The sequence below is a fragment of the Blennius ocellaris genome (genome assembly GCF_963422515.1).
Source record: "Blennius ocellaris genome assembly, chromosome: 7".
In the NCBI taxonomy this organism is placed as follows: Eukaryota; Metazoa; Chordata; class Actinopteri; order Blenniiformes; family Blenniidae; genus Blennius; species Blennius ocellaris.
In genome coordinates this window covers 22799991-22823864 of record NC_137656.1, presented here as the reverse complement: position 1 = coordinate 22823864, position 23874 = coordinate 22799991, and the positions used below count along the sequence as shown (strand labels likewise).

At 42.3% G+C, this 23874-nt stretch overlaps 1 protein-coding gene across 1 annotated transcript in view; it reads left to right on the top strand.

Annotated features, from left to right (window-relative positions):
• rimbp2b (RIMS binding protein 2b) overlaps nt 1-23874 on the top strand; it is a gene marked incomplete at both ends in the record, with an annotated part of 58197 nt that overhangs the window by 671 nt on the left and 33652 nt on the right. The window contains 2 exons of the mRNA XM_080499156.1: nt 15833-15916; nt 22487-22576. Coding sequence (XP_080355282.1) covers nt 15833-15916; nt 22487-22576 — 174 coding nt within the window. The remainder of the gene's footprint in view (nt 1-15832; nt 15917-22486; nt 22577-23874) is intronic.

The window sequence follows — 23874 nt, the reverse complement described above, 5'->3', positions numbered from 1 at the left end:
TAGCATCAGGAGCTGGGTGAAGGGGTGCCATTTATAGGTTGTCCTCGTGATCCTCTCACCGTAGGCTGGCCTGCAGTGTGCAAGCTAACATTGTGTGACATTTGCAGTGATGCCGAAGTCCACTGTGCACGTGCCGCGGTGCCGTAGGTCGGCTGCCCTCGGCTTCTTCTTCCCTGGAAATAGAAAGGGAGCAAAGAGACTGAGCGTGATTAATGGCCATACATGTGTAGCAGAAAACACAACAGGCCTGTCTGCCGCCATTTCCTAACACACGGCCCCACAGGCTGTGAATTACGTAACAGAAGCGCAAAAGTTGCTCATGCTGATTCTTAATTGATTCAGTTCATTTGCTGGACGGGGAACGGGGCCTTGTGCGATGCACAAGTGTCAGGTGGGATCACACATGCGGAGAGACGTAAGCGGATTCGGAGCAAGTTGAACCTGAAACCGCTCGTTCTCTTCCCATTTACCATGCCCTCTAGTTGAGCTCTCAGGATTGTCTTTGAAAGAAATCTTTTATCTCTCTGCCTCTTGTGACAGTCTGAATTTGCATGCCGCTCTGTTTTTTTTGGTTTTTTTTGTTTTGTTTTTTTCTATGAAGAATGTGCTATTTTTAGCATGCTGTGTCAAAACATGGCTGTCTCGTCCTGTCGTATGTATGTGCTCACTGAAATAACTCCCCTTCCCCAGAAGGCTTGAGTGGTCTCTTTAGCTACATGTGCTGAAGTGCTGTTTACTGTGCTTCACATCGCATGCAGAACCGTTACGCAACCCTGTGCATGAGCCGCAGGGCCACCGGGTCAGAATGGCAGCCAGCTACCAATCGCTCTCCCTCTCACCCTACCTTGCTCTGTTTTTACCTCTTTCTGTGTCTCTCTGTTGCCACTGATTGCGTAGTGTTGTAAAAAAAAATTGTCAAGGTAAAGGCGTATGCATGGCGCTCCGATTTGTTTGCATGCAAATAACATGCACTCTGTGAATAAGGGAGTCACTTGGGGCGGTGAAATGGGACTTTTATGCAGCACTTTTCCCTCTGTCAGTGCAGGGAAGTGTGAAGGCAGGTCAGCAGGGGTCAGCGGAAGAAGAGAGGATGATCTGTCCTTTGTTGTCAGCGGGCTTCCTCTGTGCGATGCCTCATCTTAATGCGAAGTAAAGGGTTGTTTTGGGTTTTTTTCCCCCCAGAAAAAAACCGACCTCCCCATAGACACAGACAGCGAAGCTGTGTGAACTTTTTCCCTGCCATGTGCCAGCCTGCATATTTCATAACAATTCCTCTGTCAAATGTTTCATACAGGTTGATATGATGATTTAAAGATGATCTACAAGATGGCCAATTATGAGATATTTGCAGCTTCAGCTGATGCACAGATTTGATCAGATATGTGATAAGTAGTGAGCTTTGGCGCTGCAGATTTGCATTTTGTGACATTTACTCAGTTATTGACTTGCTGTCTTCTGGCTTTCACTGTCGAGCTGTAAATTCGAGTTTTCATGTAAATTGTCGATTGGTTGTCGCTCGGCTGCAGAGCGGCGTAGTGGTGAGCCTTTTGGTGGCGATTTTGCATTTTCTCAATGTGTTTCTGTATGAGGGTTTCTCCCACCAGCTGAACTCATGATTTTAAAAGTGCACGTGGATACAAATGAGTGTGTGTGATCTGCTTGGATGGATGGATGGATGTTGTAACTCCATACACTAATAAATATCATGTAAATGGAACAACAAGCTGTCAGTTTGAAATATATGTTTATTCAATAATGAAAGCTTAGTGAGAATAGAAAGACCTTCTTTATAATTTATGACAAATAAGAGAACTGACATCATAATGATATATGATTGGATGAGGGAAAACTACACCCCGATACTTTAAATCACATTTTGCGTCATTTAAATCCATCTAGTGTATAGAAAGCATCTGATCTCACATCTGAACTTCTTTTAAGTTGTTAAATGAGCCCAGTAAAATGGTATGTGGCTCAGAGTGTTAATTGAATGGAGATAATATTGAACTTCTTATGCTCTCCAGAACATATCAACGCACACATACAGTGTCTGTTTTATACCTTCTTTTGTTTCATTTTCAAGTATTCATTGAAAGCTACACACATGAGTGTGTAGAACAAAAGCCCTTTAGCAAAGCTGCATCAAATTAAAAGTTTTGCCTTGCCAGCATAAATGCCATGGTCACTGCTGAAAGCAGTGCAACATTTACTTAAGTGTTCTCAGTGGAAAGACCGTCACAGTGTAACACAAGGCATATTATATTGCTTTTAATTTTGAGACTATCAAACCAAAGGATATATATAAAACCTTAAAAACTCTTTGAAAATGCTTTTTTTTAAAACAATCAGTGTTTCTGTGTGAGGGCACATGGAAGGTGTTTTAACTAAATAATAATGACCTAAGTGACTTGAGTTGTTTCTTTAGCTGTTTTCTGAATACAGAAAGGAACAATAACGAATATAATTAACCTCACTCGTAATAAAAGTGCAGTGCAGCGGAGTGAATTGGGCTTGGGAAAACATGGTGGTTATTATGGCAGTAAAACATTTGACTACCCTCTGTCTGTTTTCTGCCCACTTGTCTGCAGTGAGTGCTTCTGAGTCCAGTTTAGCCAACACACGTGGACACACACACACACACACACACACACACACACACACACACACACACACACACACACACACACACACACACACACACACACACACACACACACAAACACACAAAAATAATAATTGGAGCTCCTTTTTGTCCTGCCAAATACTGAAATTGGAGTTTATGGTGATAGAAATGGAGAGTCCAGTGATTGACAGAGTGAAGTGTTGTTTTTCTGCTGTTTATAGTCTCCCCTGTGTGAAGAAATCAAAGTCTTGACAGCCCCTCTCTGATCCCTGGATGAGGACCAGCCAACATATTGACAATTGAGTCTTGTACAGCTGCAGCCGCCGCCATCTACTGCAGGTTCTTGTTTATATGCTAATTCCAGACTCTGTCACTCCTGCTCGACTGACTGACTTGTTTTCTGTGATGTTGTTGGTCCAGCCTTTATATTAGTCCTGAAGCCAATTCAGTCCAAAAAAAACCCCCCATCACCTATCTTTCTGCTCGCGCTTTGTTCAGATCCCAACTCCTGCTAAAATGAGTTGCCCAGCAGGGTTGTCTGATCACAGAATCAGCTTTTTTTTGGGGGGCTTTCATGGAGCCATAGGACAAAAAAAAAAAAAGTGTTTCAGGTTTCCAGGCCTCTTTTACCTCAAAGCTACATGGTTCTCGGATTAAAGAACAAGTAATTTGTCTTCAATTGAGCCTCAGCAGGGATGCCTGCTCATCAGTTCCTATCCTGTGTGTGTCTGTGTACGTGTGTGCGTGTGTTGTGCGTGTGCGTGTGTGCGTGCGTGTGTGTGAACACAGCGTCAGCGTGATGGTGTAGGTGGACATTTGCGTCTCCATTCATGTTTTCTTGGCTGTTCCCAGAGAGCTACAACTCTACATATTTTGATTGGATTCCTGCTCAAGCACAACTGATTTAATTCATTGGGTCATCACGAAGCTCTGCAGAGTTCTGTTAACAACCCATGAAATAGCTCGATGGGACTAAACTTCATTAAAAAAAAACAACACTGGTGCAGGCATTCATGTCACCACAAGATGAACTGAAAAAAACTGCATTATGTCAGGTGTGGGAATTCACTTGCACGAGGTTTAATGATGTCCAGTGTTGAGCTCGCAACTAAGTGAAAGCCCATTTTGGCACTATTCTCCTCCGCATGCATAGCAGAAGCCATGGTGCCTGCAAAATCCGTGAGAAATGCAAAATGGAAAAATAATTTGGTTTGTTTGTTCTGGGCTATCTTGCTTTAGAGAGAAACTCATCCAGTTCCTACAACACTGTTTATCAGCTCCACGCACTTTGACCCTTAGAAACTTTCAGTGGAGTCCTGGTATAACAGCAGGGAAGCTCCTCATTATTTCAGAGAAATTCAGCTTCATTGTGAAGTTGTCTCTCTCACTTTCTCTCTCAACTTTTTGCATTTATAAGGAGTGAAAACTGATATCTGATAAGCAAGTGGTCCATACCAGTGAAACACTTTCGAATCGTCTGAATGTGTGAGAAATTAGATTTTTTTAATAAAGTTTCATCATTCAAATCCATGACTATTCCTTATTTATTTCTCTCCCATGTATAACACAGTTTTTGCAATTTCACTAAAATGTACTCTGCTTCTACAAAAGTGTTTACATCCTAGACTTTGCAAAGTGCTGAGTCATCGCAAGTGTTAACGCGGTAACACAGTAAAGTTTATACTGAAAACTGGATCGATTCTTTAAGAAATATAAAAGCACAGAGTGTATGATCGTGTAATGTTTAATTAATCAGCATTTTCCTTCAAAATGTCCTTGTTGGCCTTGTTTCTCTGTGAGCTTGAGCTCCAGTCTATTTATTCACCTCTTCCACCGCCTTGTGCTTTGCGTCACCACACTGCTATTTACAACAGTAAGTTGTGTCATTTTCTGTTGTCTGTTGAAGACTGGGTTTTATTTTCTTCATCAGACCACTTGTAGGATCTGGCGTTTGTGCGCTGCAGGCTGCAGGTCCTCCGTCCGTTGCTCAGGTTAGACCAGTGATTGTAATTCCATGATTTGGCGGCGATGGCGAGAGATCGTCCCCCAGATGGGAACCAAAAGCGTCTGTTTCCGATGCGATTGTGCCAACACTCCTGTGGGGTGAGAACCTCACTCTTTTATCTCCTCCCGGGCACCACCTGTCTCCCATTACTGGACACAGGATCGCCTCATTGAAAACCTAATGTGAAAACTCCTCACATCACAGACTGTCTGCTTCTGCTGAGGCCAAAAGAGAAAGTCTGACACCTCGCTATAATCAATTCACAGACAGGCAGTCTTTCTTAATTCGTGTGTCTACAAGCAAATGATCCTCTCCACCTTGCCACGTACAACTTTATTCCTCTCCATTTTCCCCTTTCTTCAGCATTAAAGAGCCATTAATGGACACGGCCGTGGGTCCAGACTGACAGCAGCTATTGGCAAACACTGATGACTGGGCTGAGGGAGGGATGTTAAAGCAGGGTGCCGTTAGGAAAAGCTTTGGATCTGCAGATCCGACTGATTTAAATGGATACCAGTCACAGAACAGGGGTGCCAGCTCTTCACTGCTTAATGGCAGCATTGTAAAAACCATGTTTTGCCAACACTAAGTTTGCTTCCTTTTGACAAAGATATAATAGTTAAGCTGTACTCACTGTATTGGTTTTTGTGATTTGGAGAACAAACTAATTGGTCGCCAGCTGTTGAAATGTGGTTAATGAATGAAAAGGCATAGGAGAGCTGTTCCCGGCATCCAGCGCCGCTCCTCCCTGCAGGATGGAGCAGCATATGTCTGTGACGCTGGCACAGGATCAAAGTGGGAGATGAGTCGCCTCAGCTGGTGACAGCCCCCTTTTGCCCATGGCAGCCCGAGCTTTCACTGTGCGGGGCAGGAAGATTAGTAAATTAGCGGAAGCCTGTGTTGAATTAGCATTTAAGAGTTTATGGTTAAATCCAGTTGATTTTAGATGAACATGTTAGATGCGCTGTCCATGCTCGGCAGTGTCGAGTATAATTCTCTGTCTGAAGCAGTAATGCTATAAACACATCAACACTGAACTGTTGTTGCACTCTAATATTTCAGAACGCCAGTGATAATCCAGTGGGTTAAAGAAAATGGATAAATAAATAATGTGTGTGTGTGTGTGTGTGTGTGTGTGTGTGTGTGTGTGTGTGTGTGTGTGTGTGTGTGTGTGTGTGTGTGTGTGTGTGTGTGTGTGTGTGTGTACTGTATGTATGTATGTATGTATGTATGTATGTATATATATATATATATATATATATATACTTAGACTACCTTGACATTTCATAGGTCAGTGATTGTGTATTACCAGGGACATCAGGATAACACTGGATCAGAACAAATAGGACAGCATGTAATATTTTGTGTTATAATCAGCTTATCTGGTTGGGGCCCAAGTGTGCAGACAAACCGACAGCCTGGTTCGATGTGAATTAATTTGATCATGGCAGGTTTGTGAGATTCTCCTTGTCTGTTGGCTCCTGACTGAGAGGGACGCAGATGTGAGGCCACATCTTCCCGTGGAAAAGGACTGAGTGATTCTGACAAAGTCATGGCACCCTGAAAAAAACAGATAATTGCCTTTCTTTTTTTTAATTATTATTATTTGGAGCTTGTCTTGTGTTCATTGCTGAATTGTTGGGTCAAATCACACAGCAATGCAAACCAATAAAAATCCATAATATTATAGCCACACACTTTGAAATAATTAATGTTTCCATCTGACTGAAGGATGGAAATATAAATTGCCTTAATGTGAAGTGGAACAAAATACTATTTTGATTTAATCCGCCATCTAATTGTGATCTCAGTTTGTTCACCTCACAGTAAAAAGAATAGACTGAAGTCTCTGCTGTGTGAAGCTATGTCCGACGAATACCTTGATTCCCTGCGTTTGCAGTTGCATGGCATTAGTGTGGGTTGATTCATGCTTCATTTGTAGTGCTGTGTTTGCTCCCTTGCTCAGTTTCCAATGTTGACACTGCCTCCTGAGGGTTGAACACTCTGTCTGGACCACTCAGAGAACAGTCCATCATCTCAGCAGCTAATCTGCCTGCGCGTCTTACTGGCTACTCGAATGTGACGGAGCAAGTCGTGACACTATTGTTCAGGTCTTAGTGTTATGGCTTTGCACACGGGCTATCAAGGTAATGGGTAAAACTGCTCCAATGAAATTCTGTTACACATTTTAGGTATTGTAGTATTATTTTAATATAATATTAATTGTACTTTGTGTAAATTGTGCAATTTATAAGAGGAGATGTTGAGGTTTGGGCGTCTTGAGTCGGTATTTTTGAGATGCTGGTGGTTTCTAGATCAAGATATCCAACGACTTAAAGGAAAACAACTGAAATAAATCAGTTTGTTTCACAGACTCTGTGGACAGACTGGTCATTCAAGATCAACTCCAGAGCTGTCATCATCTCACAGGACAAAGCCCACCGTCAAACTCAATTCTTTGCACAGTGAACATTCACTCCAGAGTTTTCAGTTTTACCCACATCTCACACTGAATATGAATATACACTTCAACTGAAATGGTGTCAATTCATCCACTTAATCATCCCACCATTCATTCATCCACCTTCTGCTTTATCCAGTGGATTCCGGGTGATTACAGGGCAAACACAGAGAGACCATATCTTTACACGTATGAGAGGAGAGTGCTGACATCAATAATTTACACATATTACACAGTGAGGAACCAATGGCTATTAAATGGGTGAAGCACAAACAATAGTTTGATCTCAGACACAGTGATCAATCTGTGTAGTCTGATCAAAAAAACAAAAAAGGTTGATTACCAACTACTATAAAAATGAGATATTTGGTTTCTGACAGGCTTTGTTTACAAAGTTTGTGGGTTGAGTCGGAGTAATGAATGCAAACAAACTGTAATGAAATTCTTGTTGTGTTGTTTAGATTTTGATGTACAAATCCCAACAGGAAGTCACAGTAAGCACAGTATATCCCACTAAAATGGTTCAAAAGCAATTGTTTGATACGGGCAGGTTTTTGTTCAGGAAGAAACTGCAAGGAATTACTGAGACATTGTACAGAATGAATGAAAGATGGTTAAATAAAACAAAGCAATTTTTGAATCCAATGGGAAAAGGGCATGTCCCCCTGCATCTCTCCCAGTAAAAATGAATACGATACCAAACACAGTGTCTCATTTTTGTGTTGCACGGATTCCATGTAACAAGGATACGTTCTTGCACACACATGTATTACTCGGTGTGTTGTACTGTGTGGTGGAGGTGTTGGACCATTGTCTTTTGAAGGCAAGTCGCAATAAAAGATGCACGTTTACAAGAATTGTCTGTTGTTAAAAGGCGTTGACTGCGAGAGATGAAGGTTACATGCAGCCCGTAGAAATCTGGGGATGAGTCAGCTTTTGTGTCTGAGAGGGAAACGAGCAATTGCTCATTTGCAGCAGTAATCATCAGATGTTCTCAGTGGTTTTTTTCGTCAGCAAAATGTTTTCAGCTGCCAAAACATGAAAAAAAAAAACCAACAACAAACAAACCTGTTTACTCTTTGATAATACAGCATTTTCTGTAAATATCATTGAATTGTGGAATCCAGCATTGTCATAGCAAAAATGAATTTGTATCACAGCGCCCTCCTTTTTCTATGTAGGAGTCTGTCGTGGATGCATGAGTCATTGTTTAGTTTCCATTAAGGTAAAAGTGTCATCTGACATCTTTGTGTTCATGCAGTGAGATTATCAGATTTACAGACCTCCTCTCTGGGGCTTCTCACTGAGCTTGCTATTTCAAATTAGCCCTACATTTTATTAGAGCTCTTGGTTTATCCGTTTTGTTCCACTCACATCACCAGTCCCATTGTATTACTGCGTGATCGTAGTAGAGCGAACCCTCCGCTCGTTTTCTTCTCGTGTTTATTATCATTTACTTATCTCGCCTCTGTTTTTAGAAATGTCAATTCTCCTGTTTTTGCCTTTCGAATGTCAAACATCAGCAGGTGGGTCGTGTGGTGTTTGGTGGCACGGAGAGATCAGACACTGGGAAAAGTGGCAGCTTCATTTCTGATTGAGCCGCACACCGAAGCTCATGTCTCATGCCGGGAAACAAAGAACATGAGGAAAAAATACAAAACGTGGAAGACACACTGGGGTATTGTCTTTGCCCCTGCTGCATGGTGTTAAATATGCCTGTGATAGTTGATGCCTTGCTGAGGTGTTATAGCGGGGACAGAATGCTGCAGAGCCGAGGAGCTTAGACGATAAATCCTGTCTCCAATCCCATTTTTCATTTTGCCCACATTTCCTTTTTCCATTTGCATTTCCATCCAGGCCTCACTACCTTCATGTGTCCCTCTCATCATCATCCTGTATATTAACTAATTGTGGCTGTTATTGTCACTTCACTTTTCCCCCTTCCTCGATGGTCTGCATGTGATTTCTGTTGTCCTGTGTGTGTACGTGCATGTGTGCGTGTGTGTATCTGTGCACTCGCGTGTGTGTTCGGATGTACTTGTTGACCTTTGGGAGTTACACTTGTTTTTCTTGTAAATCTGTGATTCAGCAGTCAGTCTGCATTTTCCTGTGCCGACATACACACTTGCACACACTTGCGCACACACAAACGTACACAATTGCAAGCCGCAGACGAGTACAGTATTAGTGGAGTCCAAGCATCTGTGCCTGTGCACATAGACTTAAGCTGTGGGGGTTATGTAACTTACTCTGCCATTTCAAATGATTTGAAATCACAAGGGCTTCCGGTGCGGGACAAGATTATTGTGTGTCTGGGCTAGCAGCATGTGCAGTATATTCATATACCACATGATGTTTAGTGGAGCTGATGCTTGGGTTCACGCTAACAGAGGGGAATCCTCTCTTAAAGACCCCGACACTCTGCTCTGCCATTATTCACACTGTCTCTTTAATGTGCCTCTCCTTTGGCTGCAGCTCTGCAAGATAAAACAAACAAACCTCCAACAAGAATTGTGTCGCTGGACTGTGTGTGTGTGTGTGTGTGTGTGTGTGTGTGTGTGTGTGTGTGTGTGTGTGTGTGTGTGTGTGTGTGTGTGTGTGTGTGTGTGTGTGTGTGTGTGTGTGTGTGTGTGTGCGTGCGCGTGCGCGTGCGTGCGTGTGTGTGTGGTTTAACTAGCTTCATCTGTTTGCTTTATTTGTCGTAATATGGGGAGTTGGATGCTGCTGCTGTTCCTTCTTCCCCCCCTGGCTGGTTGCATTTTGCATTCCTGTATTTTGGTGTTGGCTAACTGTTTCAATGCTCATCTTTATTCTCACCCCATTTCCTACAGACCCCAGCAGTGTTAGTTAAATTAATGTTGGGTTTTTTTGAGACTTCTTATCCTGTGTGGTCAGATTTGTCTTGAAGCTTTCAGTCCAAAGTCACCAACTTTTTGTTTGCTGTGCCGTAGAGGCATAGACTGCTGTACGCTTGTGATTTATAGAGGATTATAATTTCACCCTTAGTTATAATTAGCGAGGTGAAGCAAACCTAAAAATTGTCTGTTTTAAATCCGTCCCCAAGCAAGCCTGCATGGGGGAGTAATTCCAATATCTCCATAAGATATCTGCTGTTTGCATACAGCCGCCTTCTGGTAAAGAAGTTCAGCAGCTTTTTTTTACACTGCCATCAGCTGGATTATTGCAACATCCATCATTATCCATCATGCATATTTAACACAACAAAGAGAGGAAGAAGATGAAGTAGGAGAAGAAGAAGGGAGAGAGTAATGAGGTTACCCCTGCTCACTAGAGATTATTCACAGAGCTCTCCCTCCTAAAGATCAGAAGACTGAACACTGAGAATAGGATAGGGAAAGCCTCCTGTGTTAATTAGTCATTGCAGCAATAATGCTGTAGCATGTGAACCTGATTGTGTCTCCGTGTTACTGTGCAGTGAGCTCAGAGGAAGTGCTAACAAAAATACAAGTGGAAAGTGCTGTGTGTGAGAGAAGAACTGTCCATGGTGCTGAATGCTGCGCTTCCAGCCTTTTTACAGCTCTGTGGGTTAAATGCTAACCCACAATGCGATGGGAAAATGGAATATCAAGATGTTTCCCATTGTAATTTAACATTTCTTTTTCAAACATTTAACAGAGAGCAATATAACTTCATAGATTTATTATATGTTTAAAGCTCATTATTATCAGGATACGTAATTAAAAAGGTTAATAAAGGTTTTTGTAAAATTGTATTACAGTCGATTAAAAAAATGTTGAGACATTTGTGTAGGTACTCGATATTTTGTAGCTTTTTCTGACAATAATTGTTATAATGCTGAAAAGTGGTAGGTTTGTTCCAACCATCCATCTTTTATACTGTATTATCCATCTTAAGTCACAGGAGGCTTTAGACAATCCCGGCTTACTATGAGTGAAGGCAGTTTACAAACTAGACACACCAGGCCACTCTCATGGACACACAGGCAGTCTCACACTCACATCACACCTATGGGTAATTTTATTGTCACCATTTTGACCTCAAAGTCACATTTTTGGACTGTGGGAGGAAACCAGAGAGAAAAGGAAACCCATGCCTGTCCTTGAACTCGATGTCGTCCCATGTGAAAAATGATCAAAGCTTCAAAAAGAAAAAAAATCTGAAGATTATTGTTCAGGATTTGCAATATTTCTCTGTTAGAGGCTTTAACATCAGCTCAGTCACAGGCCTGAATGCACCATACATATTATACAATTAAGCCAATTAGTGCTTTATTCATGTGCAAGGCAGTTCAACTGTCACGTAGCCTCACGCCACTATTGGGGGCAAACCCCCCCCCCCATGGGACTGCTTGAGGAGACTGCAGTCTTAAACTGCATTAGAGGTCCCTTGTAAAACCACCACAGTCGGTCAGTACAATCATGCAAAACGAAACAAAGCAGCATGTTACATGTCAGAAAAAAAAACCAAACTGGCTGATAATCACTGCAGTAGAGCAATGTGGAACCAATTTTATGTCAAGCATTTGGATATTAACCTGCAAGAAACGAAGGCTGCTGCTGCTGACGATGCAGCCAAGCTCAGGAAGGTTTACCCGGCCTGTCTGTGAAAATAAGGCCGCTACACTGACCTTCAAGATATGATTTCATTTAACTTTGTTGAAGGCAAAGGCTTCAGGAAGTTAATGGAATATGTTGAGGCTGAACAAACCTTGCAACATTTTGAGTGTTTTTCTCAGTGTCTTCCTTTTTTCATTGACTCTTCTGAATTAAAAATGTTCATTCACTTGACGGAGAAGTTAAAAATCCGTAGCAGGTATAGTTTCAGTGTAGCCATCGACTTACTGCTGGTAGAGCATTTTAATCATACAATTACATGCTATTGCTTACCCACAAAGCAACGGTCAGAATTAACTAACTTCCCTGAAGGCATCTTCTGGACGTTTGGAAATGACGTTTTAAAGACGTGATTTGGCCACTCTTTGCCCAGCGGGTAGTTTTGTCCCATGCAATGGTAAAAAGAAATTGCTTTGAACATTTTCTTTTTTCTTCCCCCCCCCCCCCCCAACATGCAGAGTGATAAAAGCTGATAAAAGCATCATGGTTTCTTTATAGTATGTCATCTGTTCCAGAAACTGTAAAACGGTTCACTTTAATCAAGGTTCAGAGTCCTATGCCAGTACATTATATCTGAATTTTACTGGAATTTTCAATGAAGTCATAACCATTCTTGTCGTCCCAATATGTTGAAAATAATCTCTGCGGTTTCTAGCAGAGGCGTGACACTGGGAACACAGTGGGATAGACTGCTGTGGAGGCACCTCGCCACCTCTCTCATGCATGTATTTGCATTAGTGCCACAGAGGCACAAACGCTAGACACAGCCTAAGGGTATGGTCCTTCTCATCTATCTTCATCTGCTGAGCAGTAAACGCCTCTTCACTTATACAGGAGCTCATTACTCACAATGGCAGCCATTTGAATCTTTTATCAGAGGGATTTTTAATTGAACATTGGCAAATGTGCTCCAAACAAATGGGCCTCTGCAAGCCCGAAAGCTGTGTTTTTGTATCTGTGTGTGTGGTGGCGGTGCATGTGTGTGTGTAAGTGTGTGTGAAATATTCATCGTGCAAGTTAGAGCAGCGTCGTAGCCGTCTGGTTCTGAAAACTGTACACATTAGATACCAGCCCACATGGGAGATGGCAAGCTGTCTGCGGAGGCTCTGTGTGAATCACTCCCAGGAAATCATTTAAGAGTCTACATGGTCATGTACGTCATGGATGTCTATACTTTTTTGAACATACCCAATGTTTTATTCCAGAAACTTTCTTTTGAAGGCCAGCTAAGCAACTGTGGCGTTTAGATGTTTGAAATTCAAAGAAACTTCAGTAACAAACACTGGCGGTGGCTAATAAGTCCCAGCTGAACATGCAAATGAACTGCTTTCTGTTCCTTTCAGCGGCAAATCACCAGTGTTTTCCCATTTCTAAGTAAAAAAAATAAATAAATCTCCCTTTGAATAATTCAATCACATTCCAAATGTTTGCAGAGCCTTTTAGCAGTTATAACCAAAGTTTATAAACGTTATCTTTGGGCATCAAACTGATCTCATCCATCCGATTTAATTTCAAATCATTCCGTCCTTTTTATCGGAAATCTTTGTACCCGTTCGTAATCTAATCAAGAAATTGTCACATTCTTGCTATACTTGTTTATGTGACAGTGTTAATCCTTATTAGATATAGGAGCGACAGTAGCAACACAGAGGCACAGTGAGTCACCAGCGAGCAGTGATCGGGAGTTAAAGATTTAATCATACCAAGTGTCACTTGCTGGGGGTGAAATGCCACAAGGTTAAAGATCACAATCGGCGCAAAACTTGTTCCCTTTCCTGCTTAGCCTGTTCACTGACCTTATCAGTCACTGTCTTATTAAACGCTTTCAACACTTGCAGCAGGTCAAGAGAGAAGCCGGCACATGTAACAAAATAAACATCTGTTTGACTGCATGGCCATGTGAATATACATTCAAAGTCAACCCGAGCAGCGAGCATGGCCGTGGTGGAGTGCACATTCATGCTTTCTAACATGCGGCATGTATCGTACCCTGCGGGGTTCTAGTGGCTCCGCCGGTTTTATTTTAGTCTTGCTCTCGGACATGTGGTGCTATGCTGCCGGCGATTGTGTGTGCACGCGCATACACTGGTAGCACACCCTGACACAGATAAAATCCTGTTTAATTCTATACGCTAATCTTAGAACATCCAGCTGCACTTTCACTCTCGTCCTTTGCAAGGATGTTCCCTGCGCACTGATAGGGAGCTCGGTCTGATCAAACAAGAGGATCCAGTTGGCGGTGTAATTTTCCCACTGTAATAGAAATACAATAGATAAATTACTCTGTATGTTCCATGTTTATGTGCACTCCCTTCACCAGGCAATGCAACCAGGCCACTGTGGCACCCATGTTAGAGAGGGGTCGTTATGAGACGTCACCAGAGCAGGAATGGACACGGAGGCAGCTGTGATGGGGAGCTACCATTTCTCTCTGTCTGCCCTCGCTGAGAAGACAGTTGTCTGAGCAACCGTGAGAGACTGAGCGAGTCATCCTTCGTAATGACTGTGGTAGACTTTTAGTCATGCTTTGGCTCTTTCTGCACAATATGAAGGAAGCTGAACTTTGTGTTTCCAAGTCATTGTGCTTTGAGTTGCGAGTTATTATTGTATTTGCCCCCAAAATATGTTCTTAAATTCAATTCAATTCCACTTTATTTATATAGCACCAAATACGACACAGTCATTCCTTGGTGCTTTTAACAGAAAAAAAGAGAAAAAAACCCAACAGATCCACATGAGGATTTAGAAATGTAAAAAATTCAAAAACGCAAACATTATGTCAATATATAATGATCATATTGAAAATAGAAGTAACATATCAATTAGTGTACTGAAGTATTAGTCTAGTCAATTAGACAATAAGTAATATTATATCTATGATATTCTAAAACATTAAAAATGCTCAGATTTTATGAATTGCATATATGCTTGCGATGGTTCATATGTTCTGTGACTTACACTAGTTTTATGTACATGGTGCACAGATTATGATGTTTTGGGTATTTTCCAGTGAAATACATGACTGGAAAGGAAATGTGTTTTGCCAGAAAAAAAGGAGAAAATCATAATCATGTTTATATTATTTCAAGAACAATTTTAATGTACTTTTATAATTTAGCGAAATGACAAAAATCCTGCACAAGCAAAGTCATCCTCAATTGTTTGAACTGTCAAATAATTAACCTTGTGATGTTTTCAATGTATTGTCTATTTAGAAGTAGAAAGAAATGTCACTGTCTGGATAAAAGCTGAACTGTAACCAACATTGCACCTTCCAGTTACAGGTTGCTGCACAAGTAGGTAGGAAGTCAGAGCATCTCTCAATGGGAACTTCAGGGAATGCCCAAATAGCCTATTTCGAACCAGCAAATGCACTAAATATGCTTCTTTCCTCTATAAGAATACTTGTAAAGCTCATGTTTTAAGTAGAATTTTTAAGCTTGCTTGGTTCCATGTTCGCTTGCTTGCCATTTTGAATTCCCTGGCATCGCTGTGTCTTGGCATTGCACGCCTGCAGATGCGCCCTTGTTCGCTCAACAAACGTGGACACACAAACAGATTTTTGTTTGATCTGTTTCGTCGTGTTATTTATAAAAGACTGTACCGTCCGTCCTTCCCATTTGCACCTTTTCGATTTAAAGCACTCCCGGCTCCTGTGCGTTTCCCCAAGAATAGAAACACTCAATAATATCTGGTTGAAAATGTAGAAATTGCTCTCTTTCACACCTGCTTACACATACACATGAACTGCTGCACGTACACTCTGTCCATCCAACATCTATGTCCCAATTATAGGGGACTGATGCTGATCACAGCTGGTTGCACCCTCCACACGTCTATCACAGGACAAACACCCTTACATTTTCACAATATGCAATTTAGAGATACCAATTATCCATTATGCAAGCTTTTGTTCCGAGAGAAAGACCACATATGCATAAGGAGAACATGAAAAATCCACAGAGAGAAGACTCCAACCAGGGACAGTCTCCACTGTGTGTTTTCCCCATGCACATAGCCTCACACAGCTAAATGCTGACTTCTTCCAGCTCCCTCTCCACCCTTGTTTCACTGACTTCTCTCAGGAAGCTTCTGTTCCTGACAAATTACAGCAGTCATCCTCTCCTTTTTTCCCCCCTTCTCCCCAGGAGACTGAGATCAGCACCAGAAGGAAGGAGTGTGAAGCACTCGAGGCAGAGGTGAAGAAAAAGAATCAAACATGTCAGACTTTGGTAAGTGCTCCTAAAATATACCCCGGTCTCCGAATAAAAAGACCAAGGCTAAAATTGATTTGTACCCGAGAGCCTCGCCAACTATCATCTCTCGCGCGCACACGCGCACACACACACACACACACACACACACACACACACACACACACACACACACACACACACACACACACACACACACACACACACACACACACACACACACACACACACACACACACACACACACACACACACACACACACACACACACACACACACACACACACACACACACAAACGTCCCCTGAGAAGAGACAGTGATAGCTTTGGTTCTCAGGCAGCAAATGAAAATTAACAAACTTGGAGCGATTAATTGCAGATTTCAATATCTTGGGGTTGAGTTTTATTTGCAAGGGGAATATATTTTAATAAACAGAGACATGTTTGTTGTGATAATGATTTGCCTCATGTCATCTTGCGTTCATAGAGGATCTGTTGTAAACATGTTGTATACTGTAAAGTGCTTTCCATGGGCCGTGGTTGTATTGGTTTCCTTTGTGTACACAATAGTTCATGTCGCCCCATGCAGCATTTCTGTGATTGTAAGCACACAGCACTATGTGTGTCTGCTCGCCGTGGTTAAAGGTCAGAGATCTGTTACACAACTCCTGCATTTTCACTCGGTATTTGGTGTTAAAGGACAGTATCTCACAATGGCCCAGAAATGTCATTCTGCCTGCTGAAGTAGCCTTCAGTCAGGCCAAAAGGTAAAGGAAAGGAACAGGAGAAACGTTGGTGTCCTGTTGGGAAGAAAAATGCTTCACGTGTCACACTTTGGCTTTTTTTCTGCGGGTTGCTTGAATAAAGGTTTGATATTAGTCCCATGTTTTCGCTCTTTGCTTGTGATGAGTGGTCATTAGAAGTTGTTTGTAGAACTGACGCTTTGGGAAGGCTCAGTGGTTAGCAGTGTGTTTATGTTGATGATTGAAGCGCTACAGACCAAATGTCTGACTGTTTATGTCTAACGGATTTCCGCTGTGGGCTGCAGTGAAGAGTGGGTGTGCTTACAGATGCAGGAATGTGGAGGATTTGGTGATGAAATCAGGTTTAGTGGGAGATACATTACACCTCATGCTCAGAAAATTAATTTGGTGTTCAGTGACTCTTTGGCCCAGGGTGTTTGTTTGGTCTCATTTATTCGACACTAATGCTCTTGTTTTTTGATTGAATCCAAAACATTTTCAAATGGCTGCAGGTCTTCGCTTAAGCAGTCTCAAATCACTTTGCATTTTCGGTCACATTTACTCCTTCACTCGAATACCAGTGGTGATGTCGCGGCCATGCTGGATCCTCTGTCAGGAGTAAGTGAGAGTTTAGCGTCTTGCCTGAGGAAACTTTGACACAGGCTTGTGAGGAGCCTTGGATTGATCTGCTAAGAGGTCAAGGAGGCTCCTCTGCCACCAGAGCCACAGTAAACACAAGGCTACTCAACCATAGAATAAAGCTCTCTGAACACAAAGCATGGCTGGTCACCACTGCGAGGTGTTGCAAAGGGGAAAGCAAAGGAGATTTTTTTTTTCCTTCCCTACCTCAAGGCAGTCAAATTGACTTGAATAGTTTGGACAATAGATGACCTTTCCAGCACAACGCGGATTTGAACTCTCACACTCATGGTCACGACTTTAGTCGAGGGTCTATTAGGGAGAGCAAAATGAAATAGAATGGAATTAGGAAATGTAAAAAAAAATTATATAGAGTAAAGAGAAAAAAACATAATCAGCATACACTGTTTTTATATTTACATGCATCTACTGTCTCTTTTATTACTTTGAAATGGCTATTTATCCAAAAAATATATAAAGCTGGCCCTTTTAAAAGATGTATAGTTTTACAAATAGGTTGTACCTGAGTGTGGACTGTAATGAAGTACTTTACCTCTGCTGTGTGGGTGTAGTACTCATTTGTGTATTGTTGTTACTTCAGTGGAGTAAACGCTGTACGTACGACAAGAGTAGTGATCCGGATCAACGTCTCACAGACAGGGGGGTTCTGTTCATGGCCGTGGTGTGAGAGGCTGTACTCTGACTTCTGTCAGAGTCCCATCAAGCACAATGACTAGTCACTTCATACTTCAGTGCACCGGGACCGGGTGCTCTGTAGGACTTCAGTCAAAGTTCACTCTGCGAGCAAAGAAGCCACCTTGCCGCTTTGTTGGTGAAGTGGCATCTTAACTGAGGGATATGGAGCGGCATGCTTCATATTAGCTAAATTCACTTGAATTTCAAAGATTGCACAAATGTGCATGTTAATATGAGGCTTACAGTCTGTGTGCTTGGCAGCTGGAAAAACAATATGGGGTTGACATAAAATCAACTTCATTAAAACTAAGCTTTAGCACTCCATAGAATATAGACATGTTTAACACAGACGTATGTGCAGAGCAGTGCAGATGGTATGAAATGAGATTTTGCCTATGAAAGGTAGGAGCTGTAGGGATTCAACAGTCATTTAAATGGAAATGTTTGGTCCCAGACTATTTGAATTCATTCCCTCGTGCCCCCGAGCCCTTCTCCTAAGATGAGCTGCTTTTGTGTGTACTTTCCTCCGCCAAATAAACACTCCATTAGGACTGTTTTCTCTCCTGCTCTGCTCTTTCGTCCCCTGCCCCAGTAGCTCTTCCCTCCTCGGCCATTGTCGGCCCAGCTGAGTCCGAGGGAAGCGACCCAAAGGACAAACTGTCCCCACATGGCGAGCAGAAATGGCAGGCTGGTCTCCACAGACGAAGGCACAGCTCTTATCACCTCCTGCACCGAGCTTCCAAGAACAGGGATGCAAATGGAGACAAGACCAATGAAGGCCACAATGTGGGGACGGCGAGTTGGCAGTAATGTCACTCCCGGTTTGGTCTAAACTGACTTACCTCTCTCTCATCTGTTTTTTCTGTCTCAGTCCTGTCCTTCTCTGCTTAAAATAAAGACTTCAAATGCAGAATTAGGTGCAGCTCTTTGTATCTCTGCAACTGTTTTGTATATTAGTGTTGATTTCCATCTAAACTGACAGCTTATATACCTCGATTTTTCTCAGCAGACATCAAATATCCAGATTTTATCAATGTCTCATAGTGAGCTCAGCTCCCGTGGATGTGAACGCGTCATCCGACTGAGTGCGTGAGACAGTAAATACTGTCATTGCCATCTGGCACCTCCACCTTCCTGTGTATCGGGTGTATAACTACAGACCTCTGCTCGCATCCAAAACCTGTTACCATGGGGACGAGCAGTAGCTGCTCAAATATGTATCCGTGCCGATCGAGAATCAATACTGAGGCAGACTGAAGGCAAACGCAACAAGTCCAAGGAAGGGTCTGTGTGGCTGAGCACTGAAATTTGGGGTGAGACACTGGCCTCCGTGGTCGACTTAGTTTTCATTGTGAGCTGTTTGTAAACACACAACACCCTCAGTTGAAGGCGCGATTGGCATCTCTCATTGCTTCGACACATGGCATGCATTGCAGTTCCTCTCAATATGGAATGCATTATGTTCTGGGGGGGGGTTGGCGGGGGTTGTACAGTAACTTACACTTAGTTTTGTACTTGTGAGTGTACATCCAATGTGCAATGCTGTGGAGGAACTCAGGTGTGCTCGGATTGACTCCACAACACACGCTTGAATGAGGGCGGTGGTTGTTTTTCATTTTGTCTTACGTTGTATTGATATGAGAAGTGCTATGTAAATATCAATCATTGGATTGATAAATATAAACGAAAATGTCTTCTTGTAGTTTTTCTATGAAATGACCCAAAGTCCCGACTAAAGCGGCTGAAATTCGATACAAAAGACCAAACTGACAACCGGAAGAGGTCGTGATTCGCTCTCCAATCTTGCCCTGTTTATAGGCAAGTAAGCAAAATCTCACATTTCTGCCAAGAGAGATGAAACACTTTGCATAGTAGCTGCCATCATTGGTGTGTGAGTAAACTGGTGAATGTGATTAACAGTTAGAAGCGATTTCAGACTTCTGAAATTGAAAATGTGAACTTAAAAAAGTTCATGTCACCTTCCTCAATTGTAACGAATTGTTCAGTCTTGTCTGTAATATGAGTTTTTGCCCTCAAAACAGGTCAGCTCATTACCACGCAGCCGTGCTTTTAAAGTGTCACAATTGATCTGCCAATGTACAGATTTTGACCTATGACCTGTTCAGAATTGTTTTGGAAGTAACAAAATAGTAGTTTGTTCATTATTTGTTTCAGTCCTCATCTCAATTTATCAATCTCCTGAAGTGTCTTTGTGCAAAGACACTGAACCTCAAGTTTCTCCAAGTGGTGTGTGAACAATGGACAGTTGCTATTCGTCCCTTTTTTGTCTACTTGTATGAAGTAGTGATGAAGCCGTCCGTGAAGTCCATTTCTGCCACCCAGGTCACAGTCTTCAGCATCTTTCTGATGACAGCAGTTTCTTGAATTAGTCGTTCAGTACATGACGCATGTTTTGATTTTGAGTTGTGAAAAAAAACAAAAAACCTGGTCGAAGCGTGCAGCCGGCTGGCATGTGCACTGACAGAAAATCAGTCAACAGACTCTCCTGAACAGAGACTAAGTGGGTGCAACGTTTGCGTTGCTCGCAAGTTAAATGGCAGAGTTGATTCATCTGTCAGGCCCGTCAGAATTAAACATGCTGCTGTGATACACAAGGCTGAGTCAGACTGCGTCTGGACAAAACGCAGCGTTTGAAGCAGGAGTCACCAGTTAGCCATGTCCCCTGCCCCAGGCCTAATTAATTATATAGTGTACCATTCATAAAACCAACTATCCTGGTCGCCACTGGCATGTGTAGCAATAATTTTCTGTGTCATTTAGTCTGTTTGTTCATTTGAGCCTGGTCCTCAGCTGAATAGCGCCGCAGGCAGCTCAGTGCAGGCCACAGGGTTTTCTGCATGGATTTCTTCTCCAACTCTGGTTCGCAGGCTTTCCATGAAAACTGCATCTTGCCAAGGGATTATGACGTATACTGATCTGTTTAAAGCGTTAACACATAACAGCACAGAACAAAGACACAGCTGATTCCTTGCGTATGAGACCACTTGGATCGCGCCGTTATGTGTGTGCAGTCACGTTTGAATTGCAGAAAGGATTTCGACTGAGGATGGCAGTCGTACTGAAATGCTTAAATCCACAAGCTTGTTTCTTTTTTTTCCCATAAATGACTTCATTGTATTGTTCTTCTAGTATATGCTCAGTAAAGTATATGCCTTTTTGCTTCTTTAACTATCTGTCCTTCGTAGTGAACACCTGGAGGCTCAGTCAGTCTATATTAGCACTGAATTGAAGGATCAATGGATATGAATAGGGATGCCAATGCAATCTCCTGCTCGTACGGGAAGCATTAAAATTGACTGGACACAATTGATGGTGGATGAAACGCCAATATTTTTGTGGTAGACGGTAAATGAATGGAAAAGCAGCAAACTTCAGATGTGACTTCTTTTTCCTTCAGGCTAATGTTTTCTTAGCACCGCTTGTCCTTGACAGTTTTTCTCTTCAATGATAAGCACAAGTGCTCCTTATTCATTCGGTCAGCATTCATTTTAGCGCGTACTCCCGTCATTAGTAGGTGTAGTTATAGTGACAACTAAGATTAAGGCTACAATTATAAGTAGAAAATGTAATAGGTGTTGTCAGGATTGACAGTCCAAGTATATGAGGTGATAATTAAGCTGGGGTTTAATTTGTGTGTATTATTTTAAGATTACAATATAAATTCTTTGAAAATCCTCTATTTTTGTCAACTTCTCCCATAACTGCCTGTTTCACGTAACACAACAGCACAACAAAATTGCTACCGTTTTCCCGTTTGTATATGTACATTTACATATTATGTATATTTGTTTGCATTCTTCCTCCAATTGTCCTCCATCCTTCATAAGTAAAACATTAGGGAGCGGAGGCAGGCGTACCATCGCAGGCCATTAAGAAGCTCTGTATTTACTGTAAATGTATCATGCATGAGCCAGTAGCTTTCGGCTCTCCTGACATGAACAACCCTTGGCCTACATGCTGCTGGAGCTGCAATAAATTGCACATCTCAGAGAACTCTCCAGTTGACACTGCAAATTGCGTCTGCAGTACGCCTCACGACTGTTGATTGAACGTAATTACGTTTTCCTCCTCTGCAATGAGTTTTTTTCTTTTCTTTTTTTTTGCTCACAGCTTGATACAGTTGAATAGGAAAAAGCACTCTGTGCGTGCGTGCGTGTGTGTGTGCGTGCGTGCGTGTAGACATTTTAGTCACATCAACGCACAGGACTGTGGACTGTTTTCACAGTTTCCTAACATATCTACGTTTAGCATAGTGACATAAAAGCTGCTGTTATGACATTCCTATTGTTCCGGCATAGTGGATAAAATGGCAGCTTCTTGTAGCGGTGCTTTCTAGAGCATACCGGAGAACCTTTAGCAGGCTTCACGGATGAATAATGCATCAGCTATTGCTAACAACATGCTGGCTTGGAGTGCTGGGCTCTGCTCTAATAATGGGGACTTCTTTTGGTTCTAAACACGATTTTGTCTCTTGCCTCTTTTCGCATAGGAGAATGAGCTGCAAGATTTCCTGCAGGACAACAAGCACGTGAATCTGCAGTTGTTCAACAACAGCCACAAGGCATCCGAGTATGAGAAGGTAAGAGAAGAAAAATACCCCGCATAACTACAACCTAACACCGGCTAACTTGTGAGTTGACTCTCAGTATCTGTCTTCTCCGTATGCACAAGAACACAGCTTGGAGATTGCCCTGTTTCATATATATATATATATATATATATATATATATATATATATATATATATATATATATATATATATATATATATCTCAGAGAGATCTCATAGTGGCTCAGTGATGTTGAGGTCAGGAGGCTGAGATGGGCACTACAGAAGCTTCACTTTATTCTGCTGCGGCCAATAACAGGTCGACAGTAGGAACAGAACGCTGTACCTTTCATCATAGGCCCTTGTTGACTTTTTTCCAAATGTAAGGATTGTGGTTTTGGCCAAAAAGTATATTTTTGGTCTCATCACTCCAAATGACTTTGTTCCAGAAGTTTTGAAGCTTGCCTCTGTGCTGTTTGGAGTTTTGTAAGGGAAATGCTGTGTGGCGTTTGTGTAGTACTGGCTTTCTTCTGGTGACCAATTTTCTTCAAGTGACTCTTGAAGCTCTTGATCTTCAAACAGCCGCAATGCTTTTTCTTCAGAGAGACTTGTGTTTCAGCTGAAGTTGTTTGTGGGGCTTTTTTTGGGCATCCTGAACAATTTTCCTGGCAGTTGTGGCCAAAAGTTTGGTTTGGTTTCAAAAGGATCCTTCATTTTCCACTTCTTAATTAGAGTTTGAACACTGCTGTTTGGCATCCTCAAATCCTTGGATATATGTTTCCTGTTTCTTACAGTTCAATTACCTTTTCCTGTAGATCCTTTGACGATTCTTTTGCTTTCCCCATGACTGAATCCAGAAGCGTCAGTGCAGCACTCGATGATGAGTGCAAGGGGTTATTGATGTCTTCTCAGGTCATTGGTGGCTCTCAGCCTGATAACAGTTCAACATCGCTACTCCAAGGGAAGTTCAACATCGCTACTGCAAGGGAAATGAGTGCTGCCCTCTGCAGGGCAGAGTGGATAATCACCTTCGCTCACGCCCCTGTGTTAGGATGCTTGTGCTTTGAATGAACTAGGAGGTGCCACAAAGCCCCCCCACACACACACACACACACACAACAGACCGTTGACCTGCTGATGCCGAATTCAATGTAGTTTAGTTCGATCTGTCTGCGTTAGCCTTGACAGTCGCTGCCAGCCATGCGGATAGTTTTTACTGCGCGGAGGCGGGCCGCTCAGAGACAGACTCGCGGGTTTGTGTTTGTGTTTTGCTTTGCTGGTGTTTGTTGAAACACCCTCCTTGAGGAATCATTAGTTATTCATGGCTGC